The following is a 13564-nucleotide window of genomic DNA, read 5'->3' as shown; positions in this document are numbered from 1 at the left end:
CATCTTTTCCGATTTAAAGGTGTAATATTTTATGATGTGCTCACATATTTAGATATAAACAAGTACAACTTCAAAACTTGTCTAAAATAATTACAACAATTCACTAGTGTATCCAGTAAACTTACAGAACGGTAAAGTTTTGAAAGTTTACAACGATGCCGTTAACAACGTTGTAAACTTTAACAAAGTTCTAAACAGTCGGCCGAATACCATCTATGAAGTTATTAAATGTATCCCGCGTTATAATGACGTCGTATGATAAAACATTTCCGGTTCCAAATGGAACACATAAAACTCTCTCATAAACTCGCATTGATCTTTAGAAACATCATATGAGACCTACGCATGGTCACTGTAATATGTCAGTGTTGTTGTTAGTCTTATGCAAACCATCCATAGTAAACAAACAGTAAATTTAACCTCGACTTTAAAGGCAGGAACACGGGGTGTGCACGCGGCAGCCCAGACACGACAACCTATACTCTGTATCCTTATATGTAGCATTCTATAGTTGACAAACACTAAGTGCGACCTTGACCTTAGAGATAGAAAGACGGGTAATGCTCGTGACACGTTGTCTTGGTATTTCGAACCCAAGAGGCAAGTTATTTTAAAATCTGACCATACAAGAGAAAGTTATAGACCGGACACGACCACCTACGATATATGTCCTTATATGCAGAATTCCATAGAAAACAAACACTAAGTGTGGCCATGACCTTAGATGTAGGTACACGGGTTTTGCACGAGACACGCCCTAGGGGGACGGGGTAAAAATATCACATTTGACATTACAAACTAATCATGACTATAGGTAATCTTCTAAAGGAAAGGCACGTAAGGTATAATAATATAGATGAAGGATTGTACAAAGAAAATGTTTCTTATTTGTCACGAGATCAAACTTGAATCTTCAATGTAGACAAAATGTTCCACTTGTGTCACAAAGCCACATATCTTATTCTAAAACACGTGAAGAGATACTGATCAAGCCATGTGACTTTAAAGCTTAAAAACCATTATTAAGTTGTATATACAATGTAACATAACTGACACTGTTTGGAGTTCGACCTTAGAGCTAAGGACCCGGGTCTTGGGCACGACACGTCATACTCTTATGGAGGTTAATTCTGCTTAATCAATTCGAAATCCCACCATCAATGACAAAGTTATTGAAGGGACACGAAAGAAGGACAGACGCGCGGACGGACGGACAGATGAACGTAACGACACGCCTGATTCATTTACAGCTTTTAAAGCAGGGGAATAAGTATACTCGGGTGTTTGTTTTTAGTGGCTTAAGTTAGTCATTACACGTCCATATCGGTATATCAACCAACTGAATAATTATAAGTGCATGCATGTTAAAAGCACATGTAAGAGGCACACAACTTACGGTATTTGCTTTTTCATCTGTTTCTTGTGGTCATGGCTTGGCTGGAATATAACGAGTTACAGAAACGATAGAGATTAATGTTTAAAACAACGAGCTTGAGCTGAAACAGTATGTATGTTTATTTTTAAATTTAATTAAAACATAACATACGAGGGTTTTTCAAGAAGTTCTGATGTATGTAAATAATATAGAAGCCACAATAGATACACGCTGTAGTCCCACAGAAAATACTTAAAATCATTATATCCATTGTCTAAAACCATGAATGAAGTCTGTCTTAGTGAATATTAAGGGCACGGCTACATTTATGTAAATTCTAGTATTAAATTCCCTCCCCGAATGCACGTTTTGAGGCTTTGACATGGGCAAAGCAAACAACGAAACAATGTTGTGAAAATAGGTTGTAGCACAATGATATTTTTGTTGATTTGGACTTGGTTATTATTACCTTTTAACAGAAACATGCTCTTTTTAATTTCATTTTTTCTGGTCAGATTAAAAATTAAGATCCTTTCTGAAATCCCTAACTTATAAGCGATATCTTAAACCATGTGTTGCCAATTTTCTTCTTTCATCGTATTCAGAGCCAAAGGTGTATTTCCGCAAATTAGGGTGGCCAGCTTTAAAAATTTTAATAAATTTATAATCATCACGAATAAATCTCCATTGATATCAGTACATTTCTTTATATTCTCATTTTGATCAAATAAACAATGCAATTTGATATGAAAATAAATGAAAAGTTCCGCAGTACACAATCCAAATAATGGCTAGTAGATAAGAGGTATACTACTTTAAAATTAATTTAACCCTTTTCATTGCTTCATCAATTTCTACGAAACTTTTATGTTTTATATATAAACGTTTTGAGAAAAATGGCGAATTAGGCATGTATAAACATTATAACATTATAAACAGAACTTTATGAAATACTCTCATACAAACATGTATTATCACACTCACGACTGGTGGCGTCGGTGGGTTTGTCGGCGGAACATTGTCATATACAGAACTGCTCTCGGAACTCGATGGTCCAGGGGTTGGGGAGGGAGCTCGCTGCGAAATATGTTTGTTAATATGCATAATTTTAACTGTATAATTAATACGCATATTACTTACTCTTATCTTATACAGAGGAAAAAGACATTATTCTTTAGAAATGTTTGCCAACTACTTCAGGTTTGAACGATCAGTGGCAAAACATACTTTATTATTAAATGAAATCCAATAGATCGTTGCTTTATGAATGGTATAGAAATTTGTTGCTGAGGTGAAGTTAAGAAAGAAGCGGTTGAGATTTGAACAATTTCAGTAACGTTAAGAACGATAAAAGGTTAAAATGGTTCAATAAGCAGAATATTTCTTTCAGATATTTTCCGTTATGCTATGTTAGAGCTAAACTCAGAAATACTTTCAATTTTTTAGTCTGTAGATTATAAAAGGTGCAGAAATGAGTGTAAGTCATATATTTACCCTAGTTCCTCTATAGTCTTTAAAGCTTCCTCCTGTATAAGTGCTTTCCTTTGTTCGGTCAAAAGTACCACCTAATATAGGTTTTGCAGTTCCACCCAAAGTTATCAGTGGATCATTTCCAGTGTTATCCTCATCGGAACTAGCCGTATTTTCTTGGTCTGAGTGTTCTTCTTGTGTGACATCTGGGTTTTCGTAAACGCTGTTTTGACTCTCGCGTTCCTTTTTTTCCTTCTCTTGCTGTTCATGCTCCAAGCGCTCCTGTTCCAGACGCTTACGTTCAATCTCTTGTCTCTCGCGTTCGAGCCGTTCCGCTTTCTTGATTTGTGCAACTCGTTTCATGACTTTTGTTACTTGTTTTGATGCAATCTTCCGTCGCAGATGAAGTAGTACTTCGAAATGCGTGTCCAATTCGTGAGTAAAGAAGACCTTTGAGGAGAATAAAATCAGCAACAGCTTAACTTTGTTATGGTTACAATAATGACAAAGAACATGCTTACTATATTGATATTGGGGTTCAGTTAGTTTCTGTTTGTTCTTATTAAAACAAGAAGAATAACAGCATGACTACTGTTTCGTTAAATAGCTTGAAATTATCATCTTGAATAACGAAAGACTAATTGTTTGAAAAAGTGCATGTGATACCTTTGTTTTTCCAAGTCTGAAACACTTGTGATATTTTGCCGGAGACTGCAGCAGGATTTGCTCAGCCTGACCTCGCAGTTCTCCAGAGGGGATCAAGAAAGAAGACAAGCATCGGTACCTGATAACAGTCATTCAAAATAAGAGCTAGTTATGTTAAAGAACACGGTATGTGCTTCTGTAGCATGACGTGCTTGTTGGCATTTTATTTTGTTTGATAAAAAAGTGTAGAGGATAAAATTATTGAATATAATAATCCTTTACATCAACTTTCAAAATGTTTAATTCCAATACACATGATAGTCTTTACATCTTCCTTGATCATACTAATTATTTAATGACAAAAACACATAAAATAATAGAACAATCGTAAACAAATGTTATTTTGATTCTGGAAGACGGGCCATTAGAAACCACATAATGCATCCAAAGTATAAATTTGCGGTCTCGGTTCATTGCAAGTAAACACATCATGGTCAACGTTCAAACATTGGTGTAGGAGACGCTTAAATCTGTTCTTAAGAACAGTTGCTTGATATTCCAAGCGACAAGAAACTGTCCTGTTAAAAAGGTCCTGTCCGCATAAAAGAACTATAGAAGAAACTTGCCTAGTCACAAATTCTTGAAACGGTTTCCTGACAGCGAATCCCATTTTCCGTATCTTGGCAACTTCGGCTAAGCCGTTATATTTCAGCTGGTCGTTCACCACTTGACTATCAAACTCATTCTCTCGATGGGTGTTGTTAGCCTTAATACATCTGGCGAACAACAATTAGATAAAGTACATAATGTTTAAGGCGAAAACAATAAAAAAAAACAGTCGTTGAAAAGAAGTTTATGCTATTTAAGCTTAATTGTTCTTCATTCATTTAAATTATTTTAATAAATTAACCATTTAATATAAAAAAACACAGTTGAGTCATTGTTTATTTACAAAATCCCATTAAAAGTTCAAAATCATTTACCGGACAAAGAAAGGTTCCGCAGATCCGAGCTTTGCAAGTAGGTCTAGCAGAGATTTCTGCGAAAAATAATTATCAAATACATTTGATAAGTACTTCATATGAATGAAACATTATGCTTTTATTTGTCAAAATATGTCCCCCTTTATCGGGTTGCCTATCTATTAATCAGTAATTACTGTTTGCATTATGTGTCCTTAACTGTTAACTTCCATTTTGATTATTAGATGATTCATTGCTTTTTATTTCAGTAAAGGTTCAGCTGACATGAATACAGCTTAAGATAAAAGTTTATTAACGTGTACTTAATAAAGTGTAATACCCTGAAAAATGCGACCAGGGTTTGATCAGGCGGTGTTGGTCTGTTTGTTTTGGACGGTTTGTGCACAGTCCCAAACTTGGTCTTCAAGCTCTTGCCCAGCTGGGCAGCAAGCTCCTGTCCCTTTGGTGTCTGCTTAAGCTTCACCTGCGTTACATTATAATTGTTGATTTATGAGATATGTATGTAAACAATATTCTTCACATTACATTACATATGAATTGTCTTTCAAATGAGTTTCAAAAACTAATATGTAGATTTGTGATATTCAATTTGGCTTGATACTTCTAAATCAAGACGAACTACTTTTTTCTTTCATCGCACTCAATGTCTTTTAATCAACCCTGGGCTAAAGCGTTTCGAAAGACGCATATTTTGAGGCGAATTGTTAACACATACAGACGGGATATATTGACATATGTTTCCTTAACCGGTTTATTGTATTGTTTACACAATAATGTAGGGAAAACATTGCAGGAGATTATTGTTATAGCGCTAGGAATCAAAAAAGCGTTATAATAAATTTTATCCAGTGCAAAATACAAAGTGTCTATGAATATACCAGCTACATATATATTATGACCACATAGTTCTATAATAATACATGTACTTTCAAACCCGAGCCTTTTGCACTAATAACATATACAAGCGTCACTTTAAAGGAATTTAATCCTATTGGGGTTTATGTTATATTGTTGTTCTATTTTTTGATTATTTTGTTTATGTGTCATGCAGGCATGTTATATAAATATTAGAAAGCAAAACCACCAAGATAATATATATGATGTTAACCTTGGCTAACTGAGTGCTAGTCACCTGATGGCCCGGCCGATGACGAGTGGACTGACGGTAGTTCATGTGTGTCCTTAAATAAACAAAATTAATGATCAAGTATACACTACTATTGCTTTCTTTATGTTAATATCAAATTAAATGTTTGTCAAATGATTTATAAGCTCTTATATATAGACGAAGTTAATGATAAGAATTCGGAACAGTGAAGTAAATATAGTTAGACAAAGGAAAAAAAATCTCTGGTATATTCAGGAACATGGAGGCATTTATAGCTGTCACTATTATTATACACGTACTCGCTTTTTTGTTTTTGTTTATGTCATCATACATGTAATAATAAATGTACTTGGATACTTTATATTATTAAAATTCCTACGATGATATTGTGCCCGTAGGTCCCCTTTTCACGGAAAACAGATCACTTATGAACTCGTCGGTGCTTGCTTTCATAACGTCCATCAGTTCAGGATTGAGGCGATCTCTGTTTTTCTCCATAAAGCCTTCAGCGTCGTAGGGGACCTGTTGTTAAAACAAACAAAAATATGTTAAAGTACATAAGATGTATAAACAAGGGCGCCCCGAAGCCATTGTCAGCGCTAATCTACTTTCTTTTCAGTCTAACAAGTAGCTTAATCACATTTATTAAAGTCATTATTATGGGTATTTATGGTCGAATCGTATCTGGCAAAACAAGTTGCATTTTGAATATATTTTGCTGAGTTATGCCAAAGATTTAGTTTTTGCAGTACGACAACAACGACGACGCCAACATCCAGACTATGACAGTGCCCTAATTGTACCCTTAAAATGTTGCCTCGATTTAATTTAGACTGTTTATTTACAGCAACGATGCATTGATGTCAACACCCTCCAGCTCCGGCTGCAGTAATAACCTAATTTCAAAGGAGTCTGGCTAAAGAAATGCTCTAAAAGGTAAAATTGTTTCCGCCAACTAGCCAAGTGAAAATTCATTGATCAATTAATGAAATTGTTGTTCAATCATATAATGTCTTCACTGAAATGGTGAAAAACGATTCGAAATGGTAGAGATGTTTGTAATGTTATCAAAAAATATGTTCTCTCTGACGGGTTTTCAAAGACGACTGCATGGTAAAATATGGAATAACTCTATGTGACAATTACAATGATAATTTTGCAGTTAGGCCACCAGGCCATGCAACATACGAACCATTTTATGAACATGTTATAGGAAGCACACTTAATATGAAATAGACATGAACATTATCTCAAAAGTTCAAACAATAATCATACTAAAATAGTCTACGCCTCGTATGTACCACTCACCATAGCAGCGAAGTGGCTGATTCCAAACATTGTTTCTACGCCTTGGTTCACGAAGTTTGGATGTTCTTTAAAAGCCTTCTTGATTTGAAGAGCAAACGCCTGGTCCGACCCTTGCTTGAAGTTGGAAACTTCATCTAGGACCGCTAACAACCCAGTTTTGGGCTGAAAATAAGTACGTGCTTATTCATTTCAAAAGTTTGGCTGTGTACTAGTTATAATTTCATTTTTTTACTGACAATGTGAAGTGTAAAGCGGCTTCAATTCAACTTAAGACATACCTGCTCAAACATCTCGATGATGTCATCATTGTTCTTGAAGCTTATACCATCCAGGTGAATGTTTTCATCTTGATAAATTTCCATCTCCATCGTAAATATCCTCCGATTCATGAAGTTTTGGAGTTTTTCGTTCACTATGTTAATGCACAACTGTTCGAAGCTATTTTTCCTGAGTTTTTCAAAACCAGCAATATCGAGGATTCCTATATTTCCACAAATATTTGTCCTGGACAAAGAAAATATGTTGATACTAAATAAACATGGTAATGTTTAAGAGTTACACGTGTTCTTTTTAAAAATGTCGTAACCAACGCAATCAAAAAAACAAACCAATCAGCATGAGACAAGGACAAAATATCCTGTACAAAATCCTCCATCCACTATTTTTGAATAGGCGGATTAAATCCACACGTATCATATATTTTTTTCTGACCCTTTTCGAATGTAGTTTTAACATATATACGAACATATTACAAACCATATACTATATCATTAAATCTAATTTTACAGCATTTCTACGCAGAAACAATATGAAACATAGTACAAAGCGTGGGGGATTTTGTCCGTTTTTACAAGAACTGGTGAAGGATTTTGTCTGTTTGGGTATGGTTGTCATACAGTCACTAAAAACGATTCCGTTCCAAATATTGAACTGTTATACTTTATTCTCATGAAGCTTAGAAAACTGAATATTTGGTATCAGCTGAAACAGCCAACGTTTAATACAATAATGTAACACGCTTAGAAATTTGAGCAATCGTTGTCGGAACTTGCTGAAACTTTCGAAAACATGATTACATAAACAATAAATAAATACTGTAAGGTAAGACACCTTTAAAATAACTTTGCAACAATGTCTTAAAATTCATAAATTATTACTCTAGTACAATTAAGACAATTACACAGACTTTCCGACTCACCCAAGTCTATCCGGGTGCAGGCTTTGGTTGACGACCCTGACCAGCCATCCGAACATTCTCTCGTACAGGATCTTGGCAAGTGCGTCTCTCCCGTCCTCAGCCTGCTTCACTGTCTTGTAGCTTGCCACTATGCCCTCTTTGGTAAGGATAAAGCAGCAAGTTGCAGAATGAGATGGGACACACAATTAAAACGTGCAATACGAACAAAAGGGACAGGCCATGTAGACAAAAACATACTACAATCTTGATCAACACTTCTAACGTGTAACCTCAAAAGGCAGAACAACAAAATAAAGACACAAAAAGAGAAAAAGGCATGGTTTCCATTTGGTTTTATGTTAAGTTTAAATGTTGCTATTATTGATAAATGCTGGGACAAGTCTTAGATTGAGTACTCAAAACTGTGAAAACTCCAGTGAATTCCTGGTTCGCTGACCGTTCCAATGCGGTAATCCAAGCAAATATATGATAATACGTATTTGGTCTGTCTTCGTTTTTTGTGTGTGTGTGTCCCCCGATAAGTTTTTGTTAGACCTTAGCCTGCCTTGTCAGTATATGTTTCTTTTAATGTGTGCTATTGCAGTACTGGTCTTGTCCCTGCAGCTTCCATTGTATTATTTCATTTTTATATAGTTTACAATAGTACTGTAGAAAGCATTTGTCAAAATTTCAAATGGATATTGTTCCCTAAAGAAGATTTGGATTGTTTCAGGATTGCAATGGGGATATGTAATTATAATGTTGGACCACTTTCTGCAACATCATAATTTCAAATTGGCCTTGAAAATGTTCCGATAACCGTTTCCTCAGAAACTAACCGATACAAACAATTACGGTTAAAAACAATATTACCTTTTAGTTTCCGTCTACTTGAAATAAGGGCCTCGCCCAAAAGCTCTTCATCCAGCTGTAGAAGAAGTGAAGCTGAAAAATACATAGAAGTGTGGAAGCTGTGTGGAAGCTTGAGTGAATCATTATCTAAATGATCATTAAATAAACTATTATTCTACCTTTATGGGGTTTAATGTATAACATTATGCATATTGTTTTCATACACTTAATCATATGTTAATTTTATGCAAAATACAACTATTATATACTAGTGTGGCAACCATTGACTTAAAAATATCAAGGGTACATAGCCCAAGGGTATTTAATTAAATTCCATGGCGAGAAGGAAGTGATGGTTTACAAAACATACTTATGATTTATGTTGTAGGAGTTACTCGTATGAACATTTAAAGTCGATAATCGCTATGTCGAACTCTGTTATCACGATCGTCTGGGTATGTCGATCTTTATGCGAATGGTTGGGTTAAGTTAGGCATGGTTTATATTTCTTTTATATGGAATGTTTGTTATCTCGAAGTATTTCCCGAGGTCCCAACCACTTTGACATAGCGACTGTTTATGATTGGCTTACATACCATGCACAAAAGGAGCTGCATCTTTAATGGTCGCAGCTCCTTTATCATCTTCCTCAAACTCTATTTCTGTGATGTTGATGACAGCTGCTAGCATCATATGCATGACTTCTCTGTCCTAGAATGTGACTACAGGTAAGCGAGGGGCGAATGCAAATTGTACGATAAATGCACATTGAAATTCAATTAACCGTTACATACTTCTCTACACATTTAGTAACCACCTCTGCAGCAACTAATTACAACCCAAAAAGATAAGATCGTCAAAAGTAGGACCATAAATTTAACTAAGAATGAACAAATTAGAACAGGAAAACGACTAGTAGAAACGCAATAACTTATTCATAAAACATAACTGCATACTAATTGAAATTCTAGACACAAGGTTTATCCAATGCTTATACAACCAAAGCATATGGTCATGAGTGTTTATGACAGAACCAGTATAGAAGCAACCCTAGGTATTGCCAGGTTAAACAATGTAAAGGGGAGAATCTCTGAAAATACCAATATATAATCAATTTAAATTTATAAGGCCATGATGTTTTGATTTGCAAAACAAAGTACATCTTAACAACCGTTTGCGTTGTTGAATTAAACGGTACGAACGAAAGAAACTCTACACTTCGTCATTCGGAGCTTCTCGGCCATTTTTTTTATTGAAAACAACCTTGGATGTATGACGGTACATCTGTTGAAGTATTTCGTATTATTTCTTAATTATATCATTAATTAAATGTAGTTGTAGCCTGTATTTATTGATCTAAGTTAAAATTTATAGCCAGAGAAGTGTATTATTGCAAACAGGTTAAGATTCCCAAGAGCTAAGTCATTAAGTTTAGCTGCTAAATTAAATAACTACGCGATCTACTTGCAGCGGACGTAAACATACCGATTTCTGAGTATGTAAACCGTCCAAATACATCCGAGGTTGTTTTCGATAAAAATGGCCGTGAAGTTCCGAATGACACTTCGTGTTTTATTTATTGAATTAAGGTGTCATGGTGTTCGGCTGAACTGTAAAAAGTATTCATGCAAGGGGGGTATGGAGCAAATGTCAGATTCTTTTTTTATAGAAGACTTACTGCTTTGATAAGATCTAAGATGTGCATGATTTTGTTGTACATTTCCTTGTATTCATCCTTTTTGTAAACGGCGTACGCGTCACTTCGCATAATCCTGAAAAATAACAATAAAATACAGTTTCAGAAATCTGTTAAAATCAATACATATGACATATGATCAGCTGAACTACAATGTACACACAAATCGAAACACCATCATTTTACACACAACACTGATATGTAAAAGAAAGAACTGATGAAGTAATGTATGCTAGAACATTATCGACCAATAGATGTGCCTAAATTGTTTAAAGCTTAAATTCATTTTTACGGTCTTTCTATGCATTTTTCACTCGATTCATAGTGAAAATAAATAATCAAGTTATTATTCACCAATATTTACCTCTGTTTCTCTAATATGCATAACATAACACCAGTTGTTCCTTGCCTTTACTGTTTCCCGTCTGGAGCGAGGTACTAGTATAAAAGTTACTTTCTGTACTGGTCTATATCTTAAGCGATGAAGATGTTCTAACCCTAACCCAACGGTAGAAGGGAGCAATTAATATGTGGACGATAAACAGGCGTCGAAAATGTAAAGGGTTAAAATAGATTAAAACCTGAACTGGTCCATGTCTGATGCGAGAAACAGGTCCTCCATCTTTTCTGGAGGACAACCGTAGAAGAGAGCGTAGAAAATGTGGAAGATGCCTTCATCCGGGCTCTGGAACACTACTCGGGACTTCTCCAACATGTAGTCTCGAACCACAGCTGTTAAGTTATCGCAAATAACGTTAAAATTTTGTCTCAACCTTTTAGGCTCTAATTGCATGGCATAGTTATATTGTAACAAGACAGATACATATCTAATGTCTAAATTTGCATGTGTAGCATCCACCCATTAGGAAATAAATACTGGCCCTACCCCCTGCAAGCTGTCCATCTTCTTTGAAAGTGATGTCAAGGTATTTGGCAAACCGGCTCGAGTTTTCGTTCAGGATCGTTTTGGCATTCCCAAAAGCCTCCAACAATGGATTCACCTAAGTAAATAGGAAATTAATCTAAAGAACTTTGTTTATGTTTGTTTAATTATATGTCGAGTTGGACGTAAATATAGCTGTACAATGGCTACGAATCGTCTGGTATTAATTTATGAAACATGTGATACAAATGTACTATTGTATTCTCTCCTCCGAAGACTTCAAAATTTCGAACTTAACTATCCGTACCTCAATGATTTTCTCGTGTAGATCCATGTTACCACTCTGGCACATATGTACTATGTGTTTTACCATGTACTTGGTACTCTCCGTTTTGCCCGCTCCGCTCTCACCAGACACGATGATGACCTGGAGAACAGAATTACTTAACAAGTGAGTATTTTTTGCAAGGATGAAAACACACATTACATATTTACGCATAGCTAGAAATGTTTAAATGGATGCAATTTGATATTCGATACACGCAAATTATAAGCTGGTTTTAAGGTCACTTCATTTATATTCCGTACATAATGAGGACAATCCTTGGTGAAAAAAAAGTTTGAAGATCTGTTAACAAATGTACACCACGATATATTTTTAAGCTTGCACTGATTGTGGATGGGGTATTAGGTAATCTCAAAAGATTATTCTTGTGAAATCTCTAAAGAAAATAACCTGGTCCGTCTCAGTGTCGCGCATACGCTTGTACGCTGAAGCGGCGATATGGAACACATGCGGCTCACAATCCCCCGTGAACCGGTCCCAGTGATACGTCTCATGAACCTGGAAGGAGAACAACTCGCTCAAGAAGGTACTCGACCATAGGTTGTTTAAAGCACTTGTGTGTTTCGAAATAAAGTGTAGCAAACCAACTTAAACCAAGATATTATTGTTATACTTTTATTGTATTTTTTTCTGCAATTTCGATATCATCGAGTAAAATAATGTTAAAATAAGTGTTTTCAGCTGCAGTTGCGGGAAAACAATTTGTTGGTCCAAAATCATGAGCGAGCCCATTTAAAGCCAAATTTCTTATTTAGCCTTGATTTTGCTGAATGCAATTTTGTTTATAGTGATTTTCATAAATATAAGTTCAAAAGATCTTCAGAATATAAATATTAACCAAATTATACCATAACAAATATATAAAGCAGAACTTAATCCCGCTGAAATGGAATATAGATGTTTCGCGAAATAGGGAGTTTTGCGTTCATTTTGAGAGTCTAAAGCTGCTCTTTTGAGTGACAGGAGGACGTCTAAACCACTTTACCCTGTGCTAGTATCATTGCATACTGAACTGAATATTTAACACCAAATGTAGCAGTTCTGAAAGAATGACAATGCTTATCAAGGGAAATTTTCAACTTATAAAATCTGGTATAAACGGATTGAATAACATTTGCATTGAAATAATACATACCTTGCACGCAATGGTTATATTGGCTTTGACACAAAACTTCTTCTATCTTAAAATCTACATTTCGCTTATAATGAGGAAGAATTTAACACCGTCATAAATATTGTGCATGAATGCAGTATTTCACAATGACTTGCCCCGGACATTTCAATTGTTTCATTTGAAACAAAAGCATGTTTCATAAAATCATCTATAGATGCTGATATGCATTTTTCCCATTTTAGTCGAAATAGATATCACATCTGTATGCAAGGTGAAAGAAAATACATATCTTAGCGTAGTTACCTCATTTTCATAAATTGGGAGTGGTTTTCTTGGGTTGATGGCGATAAGAATATCTCGTACTTTCGTCTGCAAATGAAAGAGTAGGACATTATATATTTTTTATCAGTAGAAACATGCATACAAAGGAATTTACAAAGGATTGGACAGGCTATGCCAAACTATAATATATACTGGGTTTATTTCCTCACTTTTTAATGATCGAGAGGCTGCCGCGTAACAAATATAGAAAGATAATATTCGCTGTATAAAATTACAGGTTTATAATCAACACCGCTTGCGCAAAGGATGTGACGTCATTCCCGTT

The 13564-nt window shown here is 35.2% G+C and overlaps 1 protein-coding gene across 3 annotated transcripts in view; it reads right to left on the bottom strand.

The window, feature by feature from the left end:
* Positions 1 to 13564, bottom strand: part of LOC128233850 (uncharacterized) — a 43653-nt gene that overhangs the window by 19903 nt on the left and 10186 nt on the right. For 2 of the 3 annotated variants that reach the window (XM_052947707.1, XM_052947709.1), the window contains exons 3-22: positions 13261 to 13326; positions 12234 to 12341; positions 11805 to 11924; positions 11501 to 11615; positions 11196 to 11346; positions 10597 to 10690; positions 9515 to 9629; positions 8940 to 9011; positions 8088 to 8223; positions 7168 to 7393; positions 6890 to 7051; positions 5961 to 6103; positions 5582 to 5654; positions 4793 to 4936; positions 4474 to 4529; positions 4117 to 4266; positions 3512 to 3629; positions 2870 to 3295; positions 2360 to 2452; positions 1397 to 1437 (exon numbers count right to left, since the gene is read on the bottom strand). In XM_052947707.1, the coding sequence (XP_052803667.1) occupies positions 1397 to 1437; positions 2360 to 2452; positions 2870 to 3295; positions 3512 to 3629; positions 4117 to 4266; positions 4474 to 4529; positions 4793 to 4936; positions 5582 to 5654; positions 5961 to 6103; positions 6890 to 7051; positions 7168 to 7393; positions 8088 to 8223; positions 8940 to 9011; positions 9515 to 9629; positions 10597 to 10690; positions 11196 to 11346; positions 11501 to 11615; positions 11805 to 11924; positions 12234 to 12341; positions 13261 to 13326 (2609 nt within the window). The remainder of the gene's footprint in view (positions 1 to 1396; positions 1438 to 2359; positions 2453 to 2869; positions 3296 to 3511; positions 3630 to 4116; positions 4267 to 4473; positions 4530 to 4792; positions 4937 to 5581; positions 5655 to 5960; positions 6104 to 6889; positions 7052 to 7167; positions 7394 to 8087; positions 8224 to 8939; positions 9012 to 9514; positions 9630 to 10596; positions 10691 to 11195; positions 11347 to 11500; positions 11616 to 11804; positions 11925 to 12233; positions 12342 to 13260; positions 13327 to 13564) is intronic. The other variant, XM_052947708.1, reaches the window with a different exon arrangement.

Source organism: Mya arenaria, chromosome 5 (genome assembly GCF_026914265.1).
Source record: "Mya arenaria isolate MELC-2E11 chromosome 5, ASM2691426v1".
NCBI lineage: Eukaryota > Metazoa > Mollusca > Bivalvia > Myida > Myidae > Mya > Mya arenaria.
The sequence above is the reverse complement of the archived record's forward strand: the minus strand, read 5'-3'. Positions and strand labels throughout refer to the sequence as shown.